The sequence below is a fragment of the Corvus hawaiiensis genome, chromosome 8 (genome assembly GCF_020740725.1).
Source record: "Corvus hawaiiensis isolate bCorHaw1 chromosome 8, bCorHaw1.pri.cur, whole genome shotgun sequence".
Lineage (NCBI taxonomy): Eukaryota > Metazoa > Chordata > Aves > Passeriformes > Corvidae > Corvus > Corvus hawaiiensis.
In genome coordinates this window covers 38,466,319-38,488,470 of record NC_063220.1, presented here as the reverse complement: position 1 = coordinate 38,488,470, position 22,152 = coordinate 38,466,319, and the positions used below count along the sequence as shown (strand labels likewise).

The window sequence follows — 22,152 nt, the reverse complement described above, 5'->3', positions numbered from 1 at the left end:
GCTCAAGCCCCAAAGTTCTTGGATTAAATAAGCCAGCTAGGAAGAAAAAAAACCTAAAGGATCTTTTAGTTCATAGATTCATCACTTTCCCCATGGTATTTAAATTTAGGATTAGCCAATTTTACTCCTACAGATGTCCAGGGCTGTGATACAGCAGAATCTGGCACCTGGAGATTGATGCAAAATCCTGCAGGTGCATCGGGCATAGGTGGATGAGGAAATTCAGGAGGATCCCAGCTCCAAGGGCATTTCATCTCCCTTTATTTAGAAGAAAGGTTGGTGTTTTCAGGTTACTGCAGATAAAACAGCACAGCCCTGAGATGGGGGGCAGAGTCCACGTGCCAATAAAGGAATGGTGCTGGCCACCTTCCGTAAGCTGAGCACTGCCCAGCTTCTCGTGGAGCAATAGGATAGGGGGGGAAAATTCCTCTGGACTGGGCAGGATGGTGATCCCTGTCTCATCACAGGACTCAGACCTGAGTTACCCAAACATGCCAGTGTTTGCTGGCTGCTTTTCCCACCCCTTTTTGGGATCTGGAGATGGCCAGACCTCAGCCCCACAGAGACCCCTCTAAACCTCTGGGATCCCCTTAAGCCTCAACAAAAGGTTCATCCTAAAAATCCCTGCGGCGTTCTTGCTGTGGGAGGGCAGTGTCAGGATTCAGCAGCCTCCTGTATTCCTCAAGAGCAATCGTTGTCTATTTATGCCTCCAGAAAATGTGTTTTTTAACGGGGGGTACATTAAAGCCTGAGGAGAGCCAACCTAAGAGGCATCTGGAAGCAACTAAAATTAAAATACCTAAAATTAGCCTCCTCAGCAGTGAATCCTCCCTCTGATCTAGATGCCGAGGTGCACATGACCCAGGCGTGCCTTTCTCACTTTCCCTTCCCGCTGCCATCCCATTCCTGAGCTGCTGGGCACGGCGGCAGCTGCTGACACACCCACCCACGACCCCGGGGAAGGAAGGAATTCCTCCCTGGGAGGGTGGGCAGGCCCTGGCACAGGGTGCCCAGAGCAGCTGGGGCTGCCCCTGGATCCCTGGCAGTGTCCAAGGCCAGGCTGGACATTGGGGCTTGGAGCAGCCTGGGACAGTGGAAGGTGTCCCTGCCCATGGCAGAATGAGATGATCTTTAAGATCCTTTCCAACCCCTTAACATCCTATGATTCTATGATTACACACATATATAGAAGCCCCTGAGACCCCATATACCACTCTTTCAGGCCCTGTACACAAGTCCTTCAGCCCTGCTACCCAGGACCTATAGAGATGCTCTCTGTACACTGCATACAAGCCTTTCAGGACCTATACATAAGCCCCTCAGACCCTATAGACAGGCCATTCAGGACCTATAAATATTCTCCTTGTACACTATACACAGGCCTTGAAGGACCTATAGATATGGGCCCCTGAGACCCTATAGACAGGCCTTTCAGAGCATATATATATATATCTCTATACACCATAGATAGGCCCCTGAGACACTATATACAGACCTTTCAGCATATATATATATATGTTTATAGGCTCCTCAGACCCTATATACAGACCTTTCAGACTATCTATTCCGGTGGGCCCCTCAGACCTTATACACAGACCTTAAAGAACCCACATGTATATATATATAGGCCCCTGAGACCCTACATACGGGCCTTTCAGTATGTGTATAAGCCCCTGAGGCCCCACACACGCTCTTTCAGGCCCCGTACCCAATCCCCTCAGCTCCTACACGCAGGACCCGTAGGAACACTCACCACACGCTGTATAAAAGCCTCTCATGACCTACACAAAGATGTTTCTGAACCCTTACACACGCACGGACCCCCCCCAAAACCCGCACCGACCTCCGAACACCTCACGGCGCCCGGCAAACGCCGAGGCCACGCCCACCAGGAACAGGCCACGCCCACCACGGGCAGACCACGCCCACCAGGAACAGGCCACGCCCCCCCGACCGCGCCCCTGTACGCAGGCCCCGCTCCCGGAAGCGCGCGCGGTGGGCGGGGCGGCGGGAGCGGCTGAGGGCTGCGGTGAGCAGGGGCGTGAGGGGGCCCGGAGGTGGGGAAGGGCGGACGGCTCAGGGCTGGGGAGTTCATGGTCCCGGGGCTGCGGCGTTCTGGGCCCGGAGGTTGAGGGGGGCCTGGGCTGAGTGGGTCCCAGGACCGGAGCTGGGGGGACTCCCGGGCCCTGGGGGAAGTTCAAGGCCCCGGAATATGGGGGTCTTCTTAGGCCATAGGGCTGAGGGGAGTCCCGAGGGCTGAGGAGGGGTTCCCGGGCCCCGGCAGTGGAAGCGGGTCTCGGGGCTAGGGGAAGTCGCAGGCCCCGGGAATGGGAGGGTCCTTCCTCCCGTTGCTGGAGGGTCCCGGGACTGAGGGGTCCTAGGCACCGGGGCTGAGACAGAGGTGCTGCCCGAGAAAAACAGATTTTCCGGCACACACGGGGCTCAGGATGCCGTGTTCTGGCTTCTCCATCCCCGAGTCCCGCGGTAACACGGTGACTTCACCCCTGTGGAATAAACCCGCGGCTCTGGGGCTCCATCGCGGCGCTCAGAGGAAGGAGGGATCCCGCCGGCGCTCTGGGCCGAGGGGCCCTGCAGGGAGTGTTTTGGGGAGCTCTCACACTGTGCGAGGAGTTAGGTTTGGAATAGTTTTATTGCTGGGTGCGGGATCGCCGGCGGCGCAGCCCGGGCTTTGTGAGTTATTGTCGTGTGTTAGTTAGAGCTTATGGCAAACGACTTTCTCTTAATAGAGGCTCTTTAAAGCTTTAACTCCGCTGAATGGCCCTAGCTGTGTTTGATGAGCAGTTTGCGTCGGAAAACCTTTAGGGTGAATAAACTTTAGAGTTAATAAACTGCTCAGAGCGTAGAAATGCCTGATGTTTATCACGACCTGATTTATGTGTTCTGTACTTGCCTGTAGTTTAATGAGCTGCTTGGGAAAGACGGTAAATCTGACTGTTTTTAGTGGGGTCTAGGGGGGGTGGGCAGGTCAAACCAGGCAGGATTTTTGGAGGTTTCTTCTCTAGAACCCTCATTGCCAGCTCGGGCTTGAGTTAAAGGCCTGGCTTCTCTTTAATTCCTTTATTCAGCTGTTGACCATTTTCCCCCTCCTGGCTTTTTTTGGCGCAGTCTGAGATGCATTTCCTGAGGTCGATATGTGTAAGCATTGCAGGGCATGACTGCCAGGAGGGAAATTGTGTGCAGCACAAAGTTATGATCTTTATTATGTTTCTTTCTCGTGTTTAGAACACAGCCCAGCTGAGAAATACTTCCCTGTCTTCTCTGTGACCTCTTGACCTGCAAACTGGGAACAAACACGCTACAGGTGAGGATGGTGTTGCTGAGTGCTGGGCCGTGCAACTCACTGCTCTCAAGTGCTTTAACTCTGATGAATTAATCATTTGGTTGATTGTTACCCTTAATATACCCTGTGTGGAATTATTCTTGTCCTGAAGCGTTCCCTTGGGCCTTGTCTTAAAGCTGTAGGAGAATGAGTTGCCTTTTGGCAGTGTGCAAAGTTCTGCTGACTTCCCTGGTGCAGGTGCTTGGGCACAATGAGCCCTGGAAGAAGTTTGTCTGCCTGTAGCTTTCTGTCAACCCAGCCTCAGTTGTGCCACTTTCGTAAAATGTAAAAAAAACCCCAACACCAAAAAACCTTAAGTGCTCACTAAAAATGTGTTTGAACATAGGGAGGTATAAAAAAAAGCCCCAACAAACAGACAACCAAAGCTAATAAAAGATGCTTAAACTATGTATTTGTCCATCTGGAGCAGCAGAGCATTTAATAGCTTCCCAGTGCCAGAGGGCAGGGATGGATGGGCTATTGGGAAGGAATTGTTCCCTGGGAGGGTGGGCAGGCCCTGGCACAGGGTGCCCAGAGCAGCTGGGGCTGCCCCTGGATCCCTGGCAGTGCCCAAGGCCAGGCTGGACACTGGGGCTTGGAGCAGCCTGGGACAGTGGAAGGTGTTTACAGTGACTCTTAAGCTCACGTAACCCCTCTTTATTTCCTTGTGAAAGTGGCTTGTTCTCCCAATGACCCATTTTCTGCAGAAACTTTTGTGATATTCCCTAATGCTTCCTGAACTAAAGAAGCTGAAATCCCATGCCCTGGAGGAAAAAGAATGATGTGCCTTGACTCCATCATTACTGTCTGCCTGCTGGGGACCCTCTGGAGTGCCCTGTGTGTCTCTGGTGTCTGTGTCACTTCTCCGTGCAGGTTCCTGTTGCACCTCCCGGGTTCCTGGGTAAGCTCCCAGCAGAGTTTGAAGAGAGATGGTCCCATTGTCCTCAGGCTGCTTAACAGAACAAACTGCAAGACTTGCAAATCATTTGAAGTCTGGGCAGGGCTTTGAAGTAGCATCGCAGAAGTGTTACATTTTTCAGGTGATAATTGAGGGAGCCATCAGCATGTTTAGATCTGGAATGTGGAAATAACCATTTTGGTTTTCTTGAGCAAAGTAAGTTCTGCATCATATTAAGTTTATTATAAAAACACATTCTTTCTTGCTGTTCCAGTTGCTGCAGTAACACTTCCTGAAGTGAGCTGGGATATCGAAATACTTGGTTTTTTCTTCCCAAGTTCCCAGTTGACATATTGGGGCCCAATATTTTAACACAGCTCAGTGCAGTGGGGCTGAGGATGCTTGTGTACAACAATAAAAATAACCTTAATTATATTTATTCCAGGTGCTTTGTTTTCCTGTTGGGATGTTGCAAGGGTGTCAGTGAAAAAGTGTCTTGGTGTAGATGTGGCTTTGGGTGGGACGATGTTGTCTGGGATAATTTAGCAGGGAACAGTTACCCAGGGTGGTGTACACCTTTGAGATGAATATTGCCTTTCTTTTTTAAACTGATTTTTTTTAGGAAAAGTGTGGTGTAAATGGTGTGGCTCCCTCTTAAACACAGAATCATGGAAAGGCCATTAACAATCATCCAGTTCTACCCATTGCCATGGGCAGGGACACCTTCCACTGTCCCAGGCTGCTCCAAGCCCCAATGTCCAGCCTGGCCTTGGACACTGCCAGGGATCCAGGGGCAGCCCCAGCTGCTCTGGGCACCCTGTGCCAGGGCCTGCCCACCCTGCCAGGGAACAATCCCTTCCCAATATCCCATCCATCCCTGCCCTCTGGCACTGGGAAGCCACTCCCCCTTGTCCTTTTGCTTCATGTCCTTGTCCAGAACCATTCTCCAACTCTTTCGTTAGTACTGGAAGGCTGAGGATGAATATTTATCTTTAGGGTGATGCGTTTGACACTTCAAGTAAAAAATACATGGACTTGTAGCAGAAAGTGAGTAGAGCCTGAGGCACTTTGTCTCCCTAAGCACACACCATCCGAAGCCTGTGGCAGCCTCACCTCTTAGTTTTAGATTTAAGATACTTTAAAACAGGAAAAATAGACTGTTAGATCATGAGTTGTTTTACTGTGGCTTCTGTGGACTTTCCTGAGAAGTCCTTGGGTAGTAAATTCTGGGTTATGTTTGTCTGCTGCCCTGTCTGTGAGTGCAGTGGCTTTTTTTTTTTTCCCCCCAGACAAACCTGCTATGGTGTTTGCTTCCATGCATTCTGGATTTAACCTCTCTTGAGAGTAGCTTTTAATTGCAGTCCCACCATGTGAAAAGCTCCTTTTCTGTGGATGTGGGGCAGGACAAGGTTGGAAGAACCAGAAGCACTGATGGTTGTAACTGGGAATTTTGTGCTGGGACTGGCACAAGGGCTGGGTTGGGGCTTTTTTCTGCGTCTCCAGGGTCACTCAAGCTAAAATTCGTAGTTGTTTCTCTTACTTTAGCTCTGTGAAGTGAAATCTGAGATCCTCGTGTAGACAAAAAGAAAGAAGGTCGTGGTTTGAGACAAGCAAAGTTGCAGCTGACCTGTGCCTGAAACCTGAGCGCTGGGAATCTGTGTGGCTCCAGAACTGGTAGCCTGTCCGTGGTGCAGACAAAGCTGCTGTGTCAGCCCCAGTGACTGTGTGGACCAGTTGTGTTCTGTACCACCACCTGAATTCCTGTGTTTTCATTCGTTTGGTGCAAACTTCCCATCTCTGGCATTTTTGCTTCAGGAGCTAGAAGAGCAGTGGGATTTTTGTCACAAAAATCTCAGTTGTGATACAGACAGGTACCTAAGGTGTGCTGCTTGCCTGCCCACTTGGATGGAGCCAAGTGTTTGCTGCTGGCTTTTTCCTGCTGAAACCGAGCTCCTCGGGCTGTGTTCTAAAAGCACTAGCCTGGCTTATCCATGTTCTTTTCTTCTCTCTGAAGTTCAAGCTAATCCAACAATGTGTTGCTGAAAAAGCAACTGCTGTGATTCAGACTTGCTTTTCGTTTTTTGGGGGAAAGCAATGCTGTAATCTTCTCCTGAATTCCCAAACAATCTCCATCTGGTAGGTGAAACACAGGTGCTGTGAATTTTTTTGTTTCGGTAAGTTTTTTTAATTTAAAATTTCTTTGGATAGAAAATAAAGCCACCAAAGTGTGGCTCTTTGAGCAGGAAGAAGCATTTTCTAAAGGAGCACGTGGCCGTAGGTGATGTTTCTGTTTAAAAGTCAACTTCAGCCAAGGAGAAATTACCACATGGTGATATTCAGGTTCTTGGGGGGTTCACAAATCTTTTTCCTCCTTGTCACAGAGAAATTCAGACTTCACCGTATCAAATTCTGAGACAATCCACTGCCTGTCTCCCTTCACAAAACCTTTGTCTCTTTCTGGAGCTGGAATTGTATCTCCAGGTAACTCAAGCCTGCCAAACTGTCACCTTGTCAGCCTAGAGAGGCTTTTGCTTTCTTCTCAGGTAACTTACATTTTTCTCTTCCAGAATTAATTTTTCATGTTTATTCATTAGGAGTTAATGCTGGTTTTCTTGGAGCCAGATGAGCCATAAACATTTCTTAAATTTGACTACTCTGAGATTTTTTTGTTTGTTGTGAGGTGCATGCAGATGGGTGACTGTTGGCTGGGAAAGGGCAGGAACTTCAAGGAGAGTGGAAAAGTGGAAAAGTTAGGAATTCTCAGGGAAGTCACTCCCCATAGACACAGATAGTGCAAGGCAAGTTAAATGAGTCAGGTCATTGGGCAGATGCATTCCCCCTGGCTGTAACTTTTTAGAGGAAAAGGTAAATGTGTTATGTTTCCTACCCCTCTGCCAACAGTTCTTTGATGATCCTTTGCTCCTCAGATTAGTGTGGAGATACCTCTGCTCTGGTGCACTGGCTTGTGGCTGGTTTGCAAAGGCAACCTGATTATTTGGGAATAGCAACTAGCAAAAGAAAATGTCACCTTGCTGATTAGGGTAGAAGTAGCTTGTGAAGCAGGATTGTTATCCTTAATAAAGGGTGAGAAGTTTTTTGGTTGGTTTTTGTTTTTACAGCTAAGTTACCTCTGACATCTATGGAGGTGTTGCTAGGGAGTTTTTCATGGCTGGGGTTTGCTGTAATCTTTTCTAGATAGAAAAGCCCAAGGAATGTGCTGCATTTTGGGTGGAGGAAGGGAAGGGAAAGCTTTAACCAGGAAAAAGCAGCATTTGGCATTTGTTTCTGTGGAAGTTTATAGCTGCCTCTTAGAAACCTACAGTGCATTGCTGGAGTCTGACTGTCTGAAGTAGCAAGGAAATATTTTATCCTTGCTGGAGGTGCTATTTTCAGTGCTGCTGCAACAGATGGGACCAGTTTACTCTGTTTGGGTACATTCATTTTTCATTTGTGTCTCAAAAGCTGTTCTTCGTGGTGGTTGCGTCCATCCACACTCAGATCCTCTGGTGACTCAGCTTGCAGGTTAAATTTGGTGTTGCTCTTGAGTTTGCCAGATTTCTTCTGCCAGTTTAGTGGCACCAAAGTCTTTCCCCAGGATGTAAACACTCCTGTCTCCCTTTCAAAGGAAGCCCAAACCAGCTACTGTGCTACATCCTTATAAATAATCTAGTTGCAATTACTAAAAATGCTTTATTAAAGCTGAATCTAAAAGCTTGTGTGTGTCTTTGCAATGCAGCATCTTCTCTACTTAGCCCTGAAAATCAGTACAATTATTTGGCAGAATAAAGCAGCTCATGAGGTGAGGGATGTCACTGATCATCCCTGAAAGGAGGCTGAGCCACGGCCGGGTGTAGTTACAGAGTTGTAGGGTTGGGAATTGGGCATTTTCAGGGCTGAGGATTTTAGGAAGAGGTGAAACTTTACTGCAATGACAGTTAAAAAGAAATTGCCAGGCTATGGCTTAGGTTTCTGCATTGATTGATACTTGGTAGACTCTACATCAATTTGAATCGTGCTCTGAAACAAATGTGGTTCTTCTCTCCAGCAAAATTAATGTGATCAAATATTTCCCCAATCTCCTACCCGAGGAGAAATTACTTTTGGTGCTAGATTTCATTTTCCCCAAACTGATTTATGTGTCTTGGTAGGGCAATAGCTTCAATAAGATGTGTAATCCTTTATCTTGAAATTGCGCTGGGTAAGCTGAAAATTTGGAGGGGAAAAGAGCAGGAGCTGTTGGGTCTGTCTTGGAAGTGGGGAAGGAGTGGATCCAGACGTTTCATTAGCTGGAATGCACCTCCTGGCACCCTCTTAGGAGTTACTCTTATACACATTTCATGGAATAATAGAATGGTTTGGGTTGGAAAGGACCTCAAAGCCCATCCAGTTCCACCCCTCTGCCATGGGCAGGGACACCTCCCACTATCCCAGGCTGCTCCAAGCCCCGATGTCCAGGCTGGCCTTGGACACTGCCAGGGATCCAGGGGCAGCCCCAGCTGCTCTGGGAAGGAGAAGTCATAACCAATTTTGGCAGGTTGATGCTATGAGGTTTTCTTTCCCCCTGGTTTATGGATCTCCATGTTAATGGTGAAACTTCTCTCCTGATTGCTTCACCCTTTCCCTTGTGTATTGACTCTTCCTTCCCACTGGATTTGTTGTGCTTCTTTACCCATTTTAATTTTTCCTTCCCCTCTTCCCAATCCTCTCAAGAAGCCGGAGACAGGAGATCTGGGAGCTATTACCCTCATTCTTCTGCTGTTGGCTCTGGCTTCAATGAGCATGGCTGAGGGATAATTGACAGGGGCTGAGATGGGAACAGGTGAGGAATTTTGCTACAGCATCTGCTGGGTCAGGATGTCTTGATGTGCTCTGGCAACGTCAATCTTGGCTCTTTAATAAACACACAGCTCTAGAAAGCTCTTTGAGTTCTTAGTGACTCCATCTCAGCCAGTCCCTGCAGGAGTTTTTATGCCTAAATAGTGCCTCGTAAATGCATTTTTTTTTTTTTTTCAGAAGATCTTACTGCATATCAGTATATTTAATTTAAATTTACAGTTGACATTCTGCACTAATTCATGGGCTTACCATGTCCTAGGGAAATTCTTCAAATAAGAAGTGCCTGTGACCCCTTCTCTGATTAAAACTTAAACACCCACTGGCTTATTAAATTACTGTTCTCCCTCTAACATGCTTGCCTTGCCGAGGCCAGTTTTGACACCAAAATGCTGCTTCAAGTGTTTTATCTGCTCTGGATCCCCAAAAGGGCTACACAAAGTTCGGTGCTGGAGGGTACCCAGGTGTGGGGAGTCCCTTTCTCCCAGGCTGGGCTGCTTAGTGCTTTCAGTCTTGGAGCCATCAGCTAATTAGGGGGCTGGAAAAACAGGAGCAAGTCTTTTTGTTCTCTTCTTTTGGTATCTTAAATAGGATGCATGAGTTGAGATCTTCCAGTTCTTATCTGCACTGAAAAAATCCAGAGCTCTGGAAAGACGGGGGGAGAGGTGGACAGCTTGTCTCAATTTCCTTGGAGAACAGATTAGCAGACAGAGAGGATCACTGTTTGGGGAAATCAGACAGCCACATCAAGCCAGAAGGGATGTAACTGTTGAAATAATGTTGCATTTCTTCTTTCCAAGGGACTTGGATGGTCTCAGTTTGAATGGAGCCTGTTTTGTCTTGGGTTGGAAGTGGTGTTTTCCTAGTGGGTTTGAGTCTCTCAGTTGACTCTTCTGCTTAAAATAAACCAAACCTATGCATTGTGGCATAAATAAAAGTAGATGGGTCATTCTGTTCTGGAAAAAAGCCCCAACTATTTCTTCTGTCCAAGGATATTAATTCAACCTCTGACAGTAACTGTAGAGCTGTTCTGAGCAAGAATTTAAGGTAAGGCTGGCTTATCTCTTGGAAACAAAAATACAATCTGCAGATTCCTTGTAGCTGTAGTGCTACAACATCATAATAACTCCAAAATAATGAAAATAAGCAAACATAAAAGTTAAGTGGTTTTTCGTTTTTTTTTTTTCCTCTGGGCTACTTCATTGTATCCTATAAAAAATAATCTTTTATTGTAGTAAATCATTCAGGAATTGGGATTGTTTCTTATTGTAAGCTGTAATCACATCAGTTGATGGGAGTTTTATTCTTGATTTCAGTTTTATTCCTTGCCCTACTGCAGATTGTGGTGTTGAGCTTTTCATTGCTGCAAAGGACAAGATGCTTATTTTTAATCTTTCTAAAAGTGAGCATCAGCTTTCTCAAGTGATCTTGACTTCAATGCCTGGAGTTTTTAACGAAATATACCAAATATCATGGCACTTTTGATTTAAAAAAAGAAAATTGTGAGAGATTGTGGAAATTGCAGATGGAAAATTCAGCTTCCAAAGGGATTTTTTTTAATTGCTCTGAGATAAGGATGCTCTTTATTTTGGGGCTGTTGCGAGAACTGGCTGCTTTCAGCTCTCTCAGGCAGTTGCTACCAAGTGAGCACTCTGGGTAAACATCCCAGCAGAATTGAGGATGGGGATTGCTGGGACAAAGCGGATAATTTAGCGTTTCTTAAGGCTCAGGCAGAGTAAACATTTATGCAGTGCTAAAGCCAACAATCAGAACTGTTGTAAAAAATCTCTTCAAGCTCCCAAGTAAACGCTCAATTTCATTTTGGCTGATTAAATGATACTGGCAATATTTCCCTTATCCAATACATGTTAGGAATATAAAGCTGTAATTAGGATGGGGAACCCAAGAAAGGGCAACCATAGCTTCTTGAGAAAAGTAACACGTGCAGTTTTTCCTCTGCATATGGAACAGAAATTCACCCCTGGAGATGAAATGGGAACATGGGGTTTGTGTAGAGTGGAAATAATTTTAAATTTGAAATCAGAGTTTGTTTTCATAACCATCTCATTGTTGTTCAGAGCTGGAGACGATTGGAGAACAGTGCCGGTAGCTGGCTGCATTCCATTAAATCTTGAATTTCAAACCTGTTTGTTTGAAAAGGCATAAACAAAGCCATAATGCTGATTTTAATGGGAGTACAGATAAATATCACATGGATGCTCTTTGGATGGATTCACTGTGAGCACTGGAATTTGTGGTGTTTGCCCATAAACTGGGGTGGGGATGGACAGGCAGCCTGTGGCTTTGCCACCTCCACCACCTCTTGTGCTCCATCCCTCCTCCCTTGTCCCAGGACTGGGCAAAAGTCTTAACCTGATAGGAGAAAAACACTGTTAAGGGATTTGTTAATGATTTTTTGTTACTTGATTGTGCCAAGAAGTCTTCAGGTGCTTCTCCACCATCCCTTGCATTAAAAGATACCAGCCCCCAGAACTATCCGCTGAATATTTTGTGTGTCTTCCCTCCCTCTTCGTCTGTTCCCTTCCCAAATTCCACATCACCCCGTTGTGGAATCCTGACCTGCAGCAAATGGCACTGATAGATCCAGCTCTTTGCAGCGGGAATGGCCTAACACACCACCCACAGGAGAGGTGTTTGCACAAACCGGTCCCGGGATGCTCGTTTTTGGAAGTTGTTTCGCAGAACGGTGTGGTGGCATCCTGTGTTGCAGAAGCAAATAGGAGCCAGTAGATGTGACTTTATTTTTGTATTCTGTGGTTATTCGCTGCCTGGGAATATGTGAGTAGAATGGCAAGAATGGGGAATAAAAGGAAAAATTAGGCTGCTGCTCCTCTGTTCTGTGATTTTTTTGGGCATTCCTTTACCATTGTGTTCCCAATTTTAAGGCTGACCTTGTGATTGAAAAAATTGCATCTGCCTCAGAAATAAAACCTTTATTTCACAAGAAAATGCAGCAAATTTTCTTTTCAAAGGCAGCATGTGCCCTTTGCTTTCAATCCTGTGAGCCACCAAAATTGCTTTGCCTCCTGTAGCTGGTGTGTGATGAGGTGGTGTTTCTGTGGTTCCTTTTTCTCTGTTGTAATTAGGTTTAGATTTGTAGCTCTGTCTTCCCATTTGTCTCTGTTCCTCTGCACGTGTAGTGGGGTATGGATTGTATTTTGTAAGTTTTGACACTTTGAAACTTGCCCTGTACTTACAGTTGAATAGAAATGTTTTGTTCCAGGCTAGCTAAAAAAAGTGATTTAAGAACAGTAGGGTTTTCTTAGGGAAATTTAAAATGCCTGGGTTGGGTTTTATTTGATAGGTTTCCCTGTTATTTGGTTTAATTTGCCTCTTAAAATCCAGCTGTGGCTTTCCCTCTGGCCAAATGCCTCTTACTTGCTGTAGTTGCTTGTCAGATCTACCTGCCATCTTCCATGCCTTGGAAATTGAGAGGTAGGCTGCAAATATTTCATGCAATCACAGAATGGTTTGGGTTGCACGGGACCTTAAAGATCATCCAGTTCCAATCCCTTGCCATGGCCTGGGACACCTTCCTTCTAGACCAGGTTGCTCCAAGACTCATCCAGCCTGGCCCCCTCCCCTTTGCAGGGATGGGGAGTCCACAGCCTCTGTAGGAAGGTGAGATTCCTTCTTGATGAGGGTTTTGGGGAAAGGCTGAGGAATTGGAATAACACTGGTAAGTAGTTGGATTTGACAGCCAGGTATGTGCCAGTACCTAACGCTTGCAGGTATTTAATCTGTTCATTAGGCAGATTATGTGCCTCTTTCACAACAGGTGATAAACGCCCATGACAGTTATTCTGTGAAACTTTTCCTGTTTAGGAGCGGCAGCACCTGGAAGCTTTGGTTGTTTTCCTAAAGCAGTGTTCTCGTTTCCCAGGATGCTGCGGCTGCGGTTCCTGCCCGTGGCCGCGGGGCTGTCGGCGGTGTCGCGCCGTTACCACGGGACAGCCCCGCACCCCGGGACCCGGCCTAGGCTCGTGGTGGCGGCTTTCCTCGGGACCACTGCAGTGACAGCAGCTGCCAGATTCCTTTGGCAGAGGTAATATACGGGTATCTAATTTCTCTTCTGCCCCTGGTAAGTACCTGCGGCGGGGATTAAGACCTGCAGGAGACTCGGCAAAGCGTTCCTGCTTGTCCTGCTTCTGCTGCATGGGAGGAATGGCTGTGGGTGATTGCTGATTTGCTGCTCAGGGGTGCGACCACGCTCGGGGCTGGCTGAGGCGTTGTCTCACACGGGCTCTGTGATGTGGTTTCCTGCCTGATTTCCTCCCTGCCTGGCGGTTTGTGGTGGTGTGAAGAGAGAAACCTTCGCTTTCGCAGGTTCTGATCGAAACAGCGCATCCAGCCAGGATGTGCTCCTCTGGTTTTTTTGTGTCTGCTGGCTGCTTCGTGTATGAAGTGCAGCAGGGGAGCAGAAGGGGACGTCCGTCTCTTGGGGGGAAGGTAGCAGCACACGGGGTTTATGTGGATTTTAAGGGTCAGAGCCTTAGGACACCTCCTGGGCTCTGAGGCTCAAAGCTCATTTCCATAACTGTGGGGAGAAAGGGGATGTTTGGGCTTTCCTGAGGTGGCTCTCACTGAACCCTGGGCCTGTGCCATGTATGAAGTAAAACAGGGACTCCCTTCTCTTCTGTCATGTGGGAGCAGTGTGGCACCAGCAGTGTCACTCAAGCATGTGACTGCAATTAGAGTCTAAAAATAAAGTATTTGCTGAAACCCTCTGTTCTTTTCATGCTTATATTCAGGTGATTTATTGCTGGCTTTCTGCTCACCTGTGGCTAGAAGGCTCTAGTTTTAATGCAGCGGGAGAAAGGTGATGGGAAATGTTCTGGCTGTTCCTTAGAGCTGTCAAAGCTGGCTCTCTGCTAAGAGGAGTTGCTTGCGTGGAGGAAGAACGCTGTGATCTAGCACAGTGCCGTTTTGTGCTGCATTTTGCTAATGCTCTGCGCTGATGCAGTCAGTGCCTCTGAGGGAATGGCCAGGATAACGCCCCTTTTCCAGCAGGGAAGCGAGCGGGGTTTTTCCACTTAAAACCTTATCCTCAGCATGATCATAAAGTCAGTAGTGTCCTACGTAAAGCTGTCCCAGAAACACGGAGTTAATCACTCCCTTCTGTAGCAGGTTCCTCTGCTTTTGAAACCAGCTACATTTTCAGGTGTTGGTGTTGCTTTTATCAGGAGGATGGTGCTTGTGGTATGTGGAGTGCTGGGTCAGGGATGGATTTCAGGGAGGGATTTTTGGCTCGTGGAGTACTTTGCTGTTCCTTGGGGGCCCTTGGGCACCTTCCTCAGCTGAGACTGCTGATAGAAAGCAGTCAAAGGAGACCCAGCTCTCACCAGTCTGGAGAGGCTGACTTGCTGCTATTACTTGGTCTGCCTTTCCTTCTTCTTCCTTGTCTCCTTTGTCTTTTGTAAATTTATAAAGCACTAAATAGAATTGTACAGACTTTCAAGTATTCCTTTCCTGTCTGAGCCATGAAATAAATCCTCAACGTCAGCAACTGTAAAATAAAAGTGCACCCAAGCTTACAATATTAATTACTTGGCATAAAGCTGCTGAATAAAACAAGGAACAAAACTGATAAGTTTGATGTAGAAAATTCTTCATACTGACGTCTGTGGAAGTTTTAAATGGGCTTTCAAGTGGACATTTTAGCTTTGTTTAGAGTTATAAGGGGTGAAGTGTAAATTTCCTTTGTCCTGAATATGTAAATTAGGTGATCAGTAGAGTTTGAGAGTAGGCGAGGACAGAATGTTTGTAATGACATCCTGAGTTACTCAGGTGGTCATGTCCTGAGTTAGTACAGGAAGTAGCAGTAAGTATAATTAATTAGTTCTAACAGGTAAATATGTAAATACTTCTTTACAGTTAAGGCATTAAAGATGCAACAGGCCAGATCAGTTGAACATTTTAAGTTTCTTGGGCTAGATAGGTAGAAGATTATGACGGTGTGAAGAAAGACAGGAATTCTCAAGTGGAGACTGTCAGGTGCAGCCTGAAACCTGTGTGTTTCAGGTGGATTCTGTAGGATGTGCTGTGGTCAGCAGCAGAAGCCAGTGCCGGGGTAAGGAAGCTCACACAAAGGTAGATGAGAAATCAAGGAGTGAAAAGATACATATGAAAAAATCCCCTGGTTGTATGATGCAAGGTAGACTTACTTGTGTGTTCCCTAAGATAGGAGGTGGGTTGGTGGGATGGATCTTTGGTCCATCGCAGGTAAGTGTTGCTCCTGTTGCCTTCCTTGCCCTCCAGGAAGTCCTACTGCCTGCTTTTGGGGGAATGTATCTCCTCTAAATTATTATACAACAGGAGTAGCTAATGCAGCTCAGTTTTCCTGTGGTGAGGAATGCTTGAGCAGTGCAAATAGCTGAGCTTAGAAGACTAATGAAGTTTACCCTTTCTCAGCAATAACTTAAACTCTGAGGATTTCCAGCTGGCAAGAGAAGCAATTAAGTATCTGGGCATTGGCATAATGAACTGAATTAATTGAAATTAATCTTGGTGCAGTCATTGGCTACTCTAAATGAGGCAGTAATATATGAGAAGTACTAAACCTCACAGTCTGTAGCAAGCTTAATGTTTATAAAAAATATTCTGTTACTCATAGTGGTGTAAAACTTGTACTCTCTTGTTCCTGATACCCGTTTGGAGTGTTACGAAATGGCTGCAGATCTGTTCTTCATGTCACAGCCCTTCCTGGCTGAATCTGTGGGCATCTGAAAGCACTTAAATTGGCATTTTGGTGCTGAAGCTTGTTAATCAATCTAATACTGAGTGAAATAAGGGAGCAAAGGTACCTTTGGGGGCCCAGAGGGACCTCTGTAAGCAGAGTCTTACCAGTGCTCTTCCTGACAGACTGAAAATACTTAGTTAATGCTTCATTTCTTATCCTTCTGTGAATAAATTAGTGGTAAGAAAGAATAAGGTCAAGACACCTGTGTTGCTGGACTTTGTTGGAGCGAGTCCAGAGGAGGACCCGGAGCTGCTCCCAGGGCTGGAGCCCCTCTGCTCTGGAGCCAAATTAAACTGTTTTGGGATTCTATAACTCTGTTTAAGAATGCATTGATTTTTTGCACCAGTGTCCTGGGGGCTTTAGAGTAATTTGCTTAGAATACATTTTTAATGGTAGAATTGCTGGAAATATCTTACGCCAGCTGAAACAGAGACTTTAAAAATCTCTCATGTAGTAAAACAAAGGAAACCACATAAATCATAGTCAAGAGGGGAGAAACCTGTTTTATAGCTATAGATGTGTCAGGTGCAACTTAACCTAATGTAGGGGAGAAAAGATGAAAAACTCTAGGTACTATCCATGTGAGATTATTTTTATTTTTAGAGCTCTGCTGTGTTTATATATTGTGGGGTAGAACAAGATGATCTTTAAGGTCCTTTTCAACCCAAAACATTTTGTGATTCTATGGTTTTTTAAAATTCTTTGTGAGAGGTGACACACTCAAGAGACTACCCTTGGGATTGCTGTGCTGAGGGTTTTTTCCTAAGACTTCAAGACACATTGATCTGGGAGTGGTGTCTTGAAAGAACACTGGGTTCTCTCCGATGGCTTTTGGTTGCACACTGGGATTTTTCCATGGACACTGGGGAAGGAAGGGATCAGATCCTGGGGGCACAGCCCTATACCCCACTGTGGTGAGCTCTGTTTGGAGATGAAAGCAGCATCTCCTGGATTAAGAAATACCAGACTTATAGCTCACAAGGATATTGGGGTAATGTCAGGATGCCACAGCATGTGTCATTAGTCTGACTGCCTTTGTGAAGTTCTTGCCACAAATTTGCCAATTTATGTCAGTGTTGAGTATGTGAGAGATGAGGAGGGAAGCAAAGTAGTAAAGAGTTCTGTGAGTAGGGTGATACCCTGAAAAATTGGGTTGTGGTTCTTCATAATCTCTGGTGAGTTTCTTATTAAAGTTTCAGGTAACTATTTTAGATGCTGAATAGGGTTGAGCTGAGGGTGAGACAGAGCTCCTTGCTGAAAGTTCTCCTGATCCCTGGAGGTAGCCTGTTCTTATGAGTGTCATGTCCAAACTTGCTTTTGCATTACAGCTTGAGAGCCCCGAAGTCTTAAGTGGCTTTTAAACCTCACTGGGATATCTCCAGATGTTTACATACAGGGAGAACGGCAGCTCTTAGTCAACTGCAGAACACATGTGTCAGGCAAGATTCCTCCCTCCTGCTTCTGGTTTTGTGGCAGCATCTTTGCTGACTCCTGAGTGCCCAGCTTGTTGTTAGATCTCTTACATTTCCTTCTGAGACTGAACAGCAACTGATAGCTGAGTACTTTGCTACTGCCTTCAGGATTAGAATAGCTGAGCACTGTTATCTCTGGCACAAAGCTCTCTGATTTTTTCATGCTGTTCTGCTTCTGTCATTCAAAGAAGAAAAATACTTTCAAGTGGGGGGGTGTGATTCATTGGAAGACCTGCAACTTGGAGTGTTGTGCCAATGCCTAGTGTGAGTCCCAGGATCCTTCCTGGATTATATCCTATGGTTGCATGCCTTTGGCTCTCTTAAAGAATGATTCCCTAAGAGAGAATTTATCATTGCAGGCCTCTGGTAGCTTGGTGTTTTTGGGGAGGGTAAGGAACCTAATCTTACACTTGATTGTTGGCTTTCTCCAAGGATTCAAAGGAGATACTGCTAAGTGGGTGGGAAATAGTCTTTGTTTCAAATTCAGTTCACTGGAGGGAAAAACAGTCTGAAGAGATCAGAACGGTTGAAGCATGGCAGTAGGATTCAGGATCCAGGGCAGGCACACTCTGCGGAGAGAGACTGGTGGCTGGTCTTGGCACACAGTGAAGGGAGGCTTTGTATTTTCATTTCCCTTTTGTGCAGAAGCTGCAGCACCAGGAATTCCATTGGAAAGTTGGCCTCGTCAAAGAGCGGAGGGGAGAGTCTTCACTTGCTGAGTTAAGTCCAGCAGGGTCCATATTTCTGGAGCTCGGGGCTTTTTTTTCTCCAGCCATACTCTGACATCTGCACTCAAAGACTTTTTTTGTGTGGGCTGAGTGTGGAAGTTGCAGGTGTTGGAAGCCAAGAATTTCAGCACAGGGTGGTAAAATACACAGAGGAGAAGGGGCACGTAGAGTGCTGCTCCTCCAGTGGTTATTTCAGTGAGTAGTTTGGCCAGTGGCCTGGAGGTGAGGAAGAGCTGTTTAAAATCTTGCTTGAGAAGTAGCCTACAGGCTCTGCCTTTCTCCTCAGAGCTCATTTTCCTGAATGCTGGGATGGTGATCTGACTGTGGAGCAGAGTTAATTACCTGGATAAACCAGAGGGAGGAAAAAGCCGACTGTATTTAAACAGCCTCCATCTCTATCACTGGAGCAACTGACTTGACAGCCTGATGGATTGAAGGAATGCGTGGGATGTGCTGAAAATGTTTGATTTTTCAATTTCATCTATCCCTTCCCTGGTCTGCTAGCTGTCAGTCAAGCATTACAGGAGCAAATCTTTCCTGATACAGCTATTCTTCAGCATGTTTCATATGGAATAGCTTAGTTGTGGAGATAAGCCATTGATTTCCTATTGCTTTTCTATCCCCTTTTCCCAAGAGACTTCCTGAGAGCTACTTAAGATGGGTGTCCTGCCTGCACAAGGGCTTTCCATGTCAGTGCTGCTGGTGTAGCCTCAGCTGGTAACTGCATATTCCAGCCTATTGCACAGCTCCTCAAGGATGTGCCAGTGCTGATTGAACTTTCAGGAAAGGCTTCAGCAGAGGTGCCAGTGTGGACTTCATGCTCCAAGAGAGATCAGCTGCCAGACTGTTCCAGGGAAATAATTTCCCTATCTTAAGATTCTTGTGGAGGACCCAGGTTTGGATCCTGTCCCTGAAAGTTTGGTTCAGTGGGGGTCTTAAAGATGGTACTTTGCTGTAGGACTTGCAAACATATGTTGGCAAATTGAGATTCAGAGTCTTTTCAGAATGGAAAGTGCATAAAACTCCATTCTTATGTGAAAAGGCAGGATTAATACTGCTCTTCACTGACCACTTGTGTATTTTATTACATCAGACCCCTGTAATGGAGCTGTGTTCTGTCCCACTGTGGACTAGAAACCTCTGAACCCCTATCTGAGCTGATCCCTTCCAGCCCAAACCATTCCATAAATCATAAAGTGCTTTCTTCCCACCGGTACTGTGGAAGGTTTGCAGTTATTTAGCCCATTCTCATCTGTCTTGTTCTGCGACTGTCAGTGAATTATTGGATGCTGATAAGGAGAGAGTTGTCTTTTATTCTGGTAACATTTAATTGAGGGAGCACCTGCCCTCATTTCTCCTTCTTGGGAGCTGATGTGCTGAGATTGCTGCAAGCTGTGGATGGTGTTCCTGCCCATGGCAGGCGTTTGGAATGAGAGGATCTTTAAGGCCCCTTCCAACCCATGATTCTGTGATTTCTGGGGAGACAGACACAGACTCTCTTCTGTTAATATTAAATACCACATCTGTGTTTTCCAGGAAACTGGTAGGATGAAGTATGTGTAGCCTTTTGTTTAGAGCTTGGGAGACTTCAAAAATCTTGGTTTGTTTTTGTTTTTCTCCCAAGGCAGCCCTTTTAAAACAAACTCACACAGCTGTAAATGACTACGTTCATAGTTCCAGGCAGTACCAAAGTGGCCAAGGAGCAGCACCTGTGTGTAAGCTCCATACCCTGTGATTAGTCCAAAACAAACCAACCAGGAATGCAAAGCAAAGGCAGATTTGCTTAAATTATGGGCAGGCTGGAATGTTTCCCTGAGCTCTGTTTGAGTCCTTTAGAAAGAGAAATAATTTTGTCAAACCGTTGGCTTTGCTGCTTGTGACATGTTAACGGATCCTCAGAGATTGTAATTTCACTGATGTTAATGGGGTCTGAGCTCTGTCTGATTCTAAACTGCTTTACAAGTAAAGCGTGGGAAAGCCAGAGCATTGTTTGGCTTAGGGATTTATCCTGCTTTTTATTTAATCATCCCATTGCCAGTTGCAGTTCTGCGAGTTGCTCCTGACTCTCACTTGAAGTGTTGAGTCTTGGTCTATGAATGGAGTTGCCTGAAGATCTTTGTATTTGAACAGCAAGGGAAAAGGGGTCCTCTGCTCTGCCAGAGTTTTATTTTCACCTTGAGGATAAACAACTCCAGTTTTGTTGTCACAAATCTTGCAGCACTGGTGTTTAGAAGAGTCATTGGTGGAAGAAGGGGATAAAACAGCCTGTCAGCTGCTGGAGATAGAAAATAAATCAGCTGAGCTGAAACAAAAAGGTTGTTAGTCCTGAGTCCTGCAGTGCTGATGGTAAAACACATTTCTGTCACTTTGTATATCTTTTTGGGGAAGCAGAGGTGGAATTTAGTGCTAGAGGAGGTATGATATGCCCTTCTCCCAGTGTTTCTTGCATGTCTGGTTTTTGGGAGAGGATGTGATAATTCACTGAGTGATTTGGACTGAGAAAACTTACTGTGACCATTAGTCTGGGTTTTGGTGTGGGGTGGAAATTGGATTACAACAGGGGAATGCACACTGTATTCCAAGGGGGCTTTTGCTTTGCAGCCCTCCCCACTGAACTGTAGCCAGTGTTTCACTCGGGTAGAGCCTGGCAGGACCATTTTGTTGCAGCCTTAGCACCACTCAGTCACTTCCTAAACAGGTGCTTTCTTTCCTGGGACAGGGCCTACGCAGAAGACTCGTCCTCCTCCGTCAGACACGGCCCGAGGGCAGAGCCGGGGGAGAAGGGGAAGCAGGAGGAGGAGGAGGAGGAGCAGGAGAGCAGCGGCAGCCAGGGCAGGCGGGCAGTGACATCGTCGGGTGATGAGGAGATGCCGCCGGAAGGGAAGAAGAAGAAGCGCTCTGGGTTCCGGGACCGCAAGGTACCAAACTTGGGCATCTTGCAAGAGAGAAAACTTGCTCTGTACCTGTCTTTATTTTCTAAGAGACCTCACTGTTTTGGGAACCTACTTTCTTGGCATGTTGCCATGAGTTTCTGTGGGTTGAAACTTCTGTGTTTGGAAAGCACAATATGCTGATCCTCTGAAATGGAGACCTCTTCTCCCACCTCCACTTGGATGTCCAAGATAACCAAGGCTCCTGCTCTGATGGCTGTTAGGATGGTGCATGCAAAGCAGGGAGTTGGTGCCAAAGCTTTTAAACCATCTGGGACATTCAGCATGTGTGTCTCGGAGTCCCTCTCTTTGCCTGTGAATATACACAGTGCATGTAGGAAGCAGTAGAGGATGAATGTGGAAGGGAGGGTTATAGGAAAGGTGTACTTTAATTCTTCATTTTATTATTCTGTGCAAATGTAGTTGTTGAAATACAGCCTCAGTCCCTCTTCATGGTTAGTCCTGGCTCTCTCTTGATGCTTCTGGCTATTTCAGTTTGAGATCAAACACATTTTAAAGAGGAGGAAAACCTGAGTAATAAACTCTATTGTTGGCTTGTGACCTGCCTTCACTCTTGGGCAATTCCAGGAGCCCTGTGCTCCTCAGAACTGACAACTGGTTTGGCACTGTCTGAAACCACTGTTATTAAAGGATGTCCTGTAACTGGGAGCTGGCAGACAGCAGTATTTTATTTTTTAAGCCCATCTGGATGTCAGTTTTATTGGTCTGTGTTGGATGATGTAATATTGTTGCAGCACCAAAGAGGAGAAAGGAACTGTGCAGAACATCTACTCCCATTTTGTTAAGATTTGCTTCTGATAATTATTTTTAAGCCTGTATTCTGGAGGTTGCATCTCATTACCTGTTAAATTGTGGATGGTCATATATAGTGGCTTAACAGCTTCTCATGAAAAATTAAGAGCTGTTTCCTTTGAAGCTGCTGAATTATGTCAGTTCCTGGTCAGAGTAGATTACACAACTTGAGATTTCAAATGCCTCGTGGTATTTGGGGCTCCAAACTCTCTCCTGTTGTGACATGTTGGTGGCAGCTCAGTGAAGTTACATAGTAAGATACTGAGCTGAAATATTCAGAATCATCCAGGAATGTGGGTTCTTGGAAGCTGCTACTTTTCATGGCAACTGGGTGTCAGGTGCTCTGACAACTCCAGCTCTTGCCAGTTCCACTCAAGA

General features: G+C 46.0%; 1 protein-coding gene across 7 annotated transcripts in view; it reads left to right on the top strand.

Moving 5' to 3' along the window:
* The first annotated feature begins 1,950 nt into the window (after positions 1-1,950).
* MICU1 (mitochondrial calcium uptake 1) overlaps positions 1,951-22,152 on the top strand; it is an 84,355-nt gene continuing 64,153 nt past the window's right edge. For 5 of the 7 annotated variants that reach the window (XM_048311344.1, XM_048311343.1, XM_048311339.1 and 2 more), the window contains exons 1-4: positions 1,951-2,029; positions 3,244-3,322; positions 12,976-13,137; positions 20,751-20,949. In XM_048311344.1, the coding sequence (XP_048167301.1) occupies positions 12,977-13,137; positions 20,751-20,949 (360 nt within the window). In that variant the 5' untranslated portion in view covers positions 1,951-2,029; positions 3,244-3,322; position 12,976. The remainder of the gene's footprint in view (positions 2,030-3,243; positions 3,323-12,975; positions 13,138-20,750; positions 20,950-22,152) is intronic. The other 2 variants (XM_048311340.1, XM_048311345.1) reach the window with 2 other exon arrangements.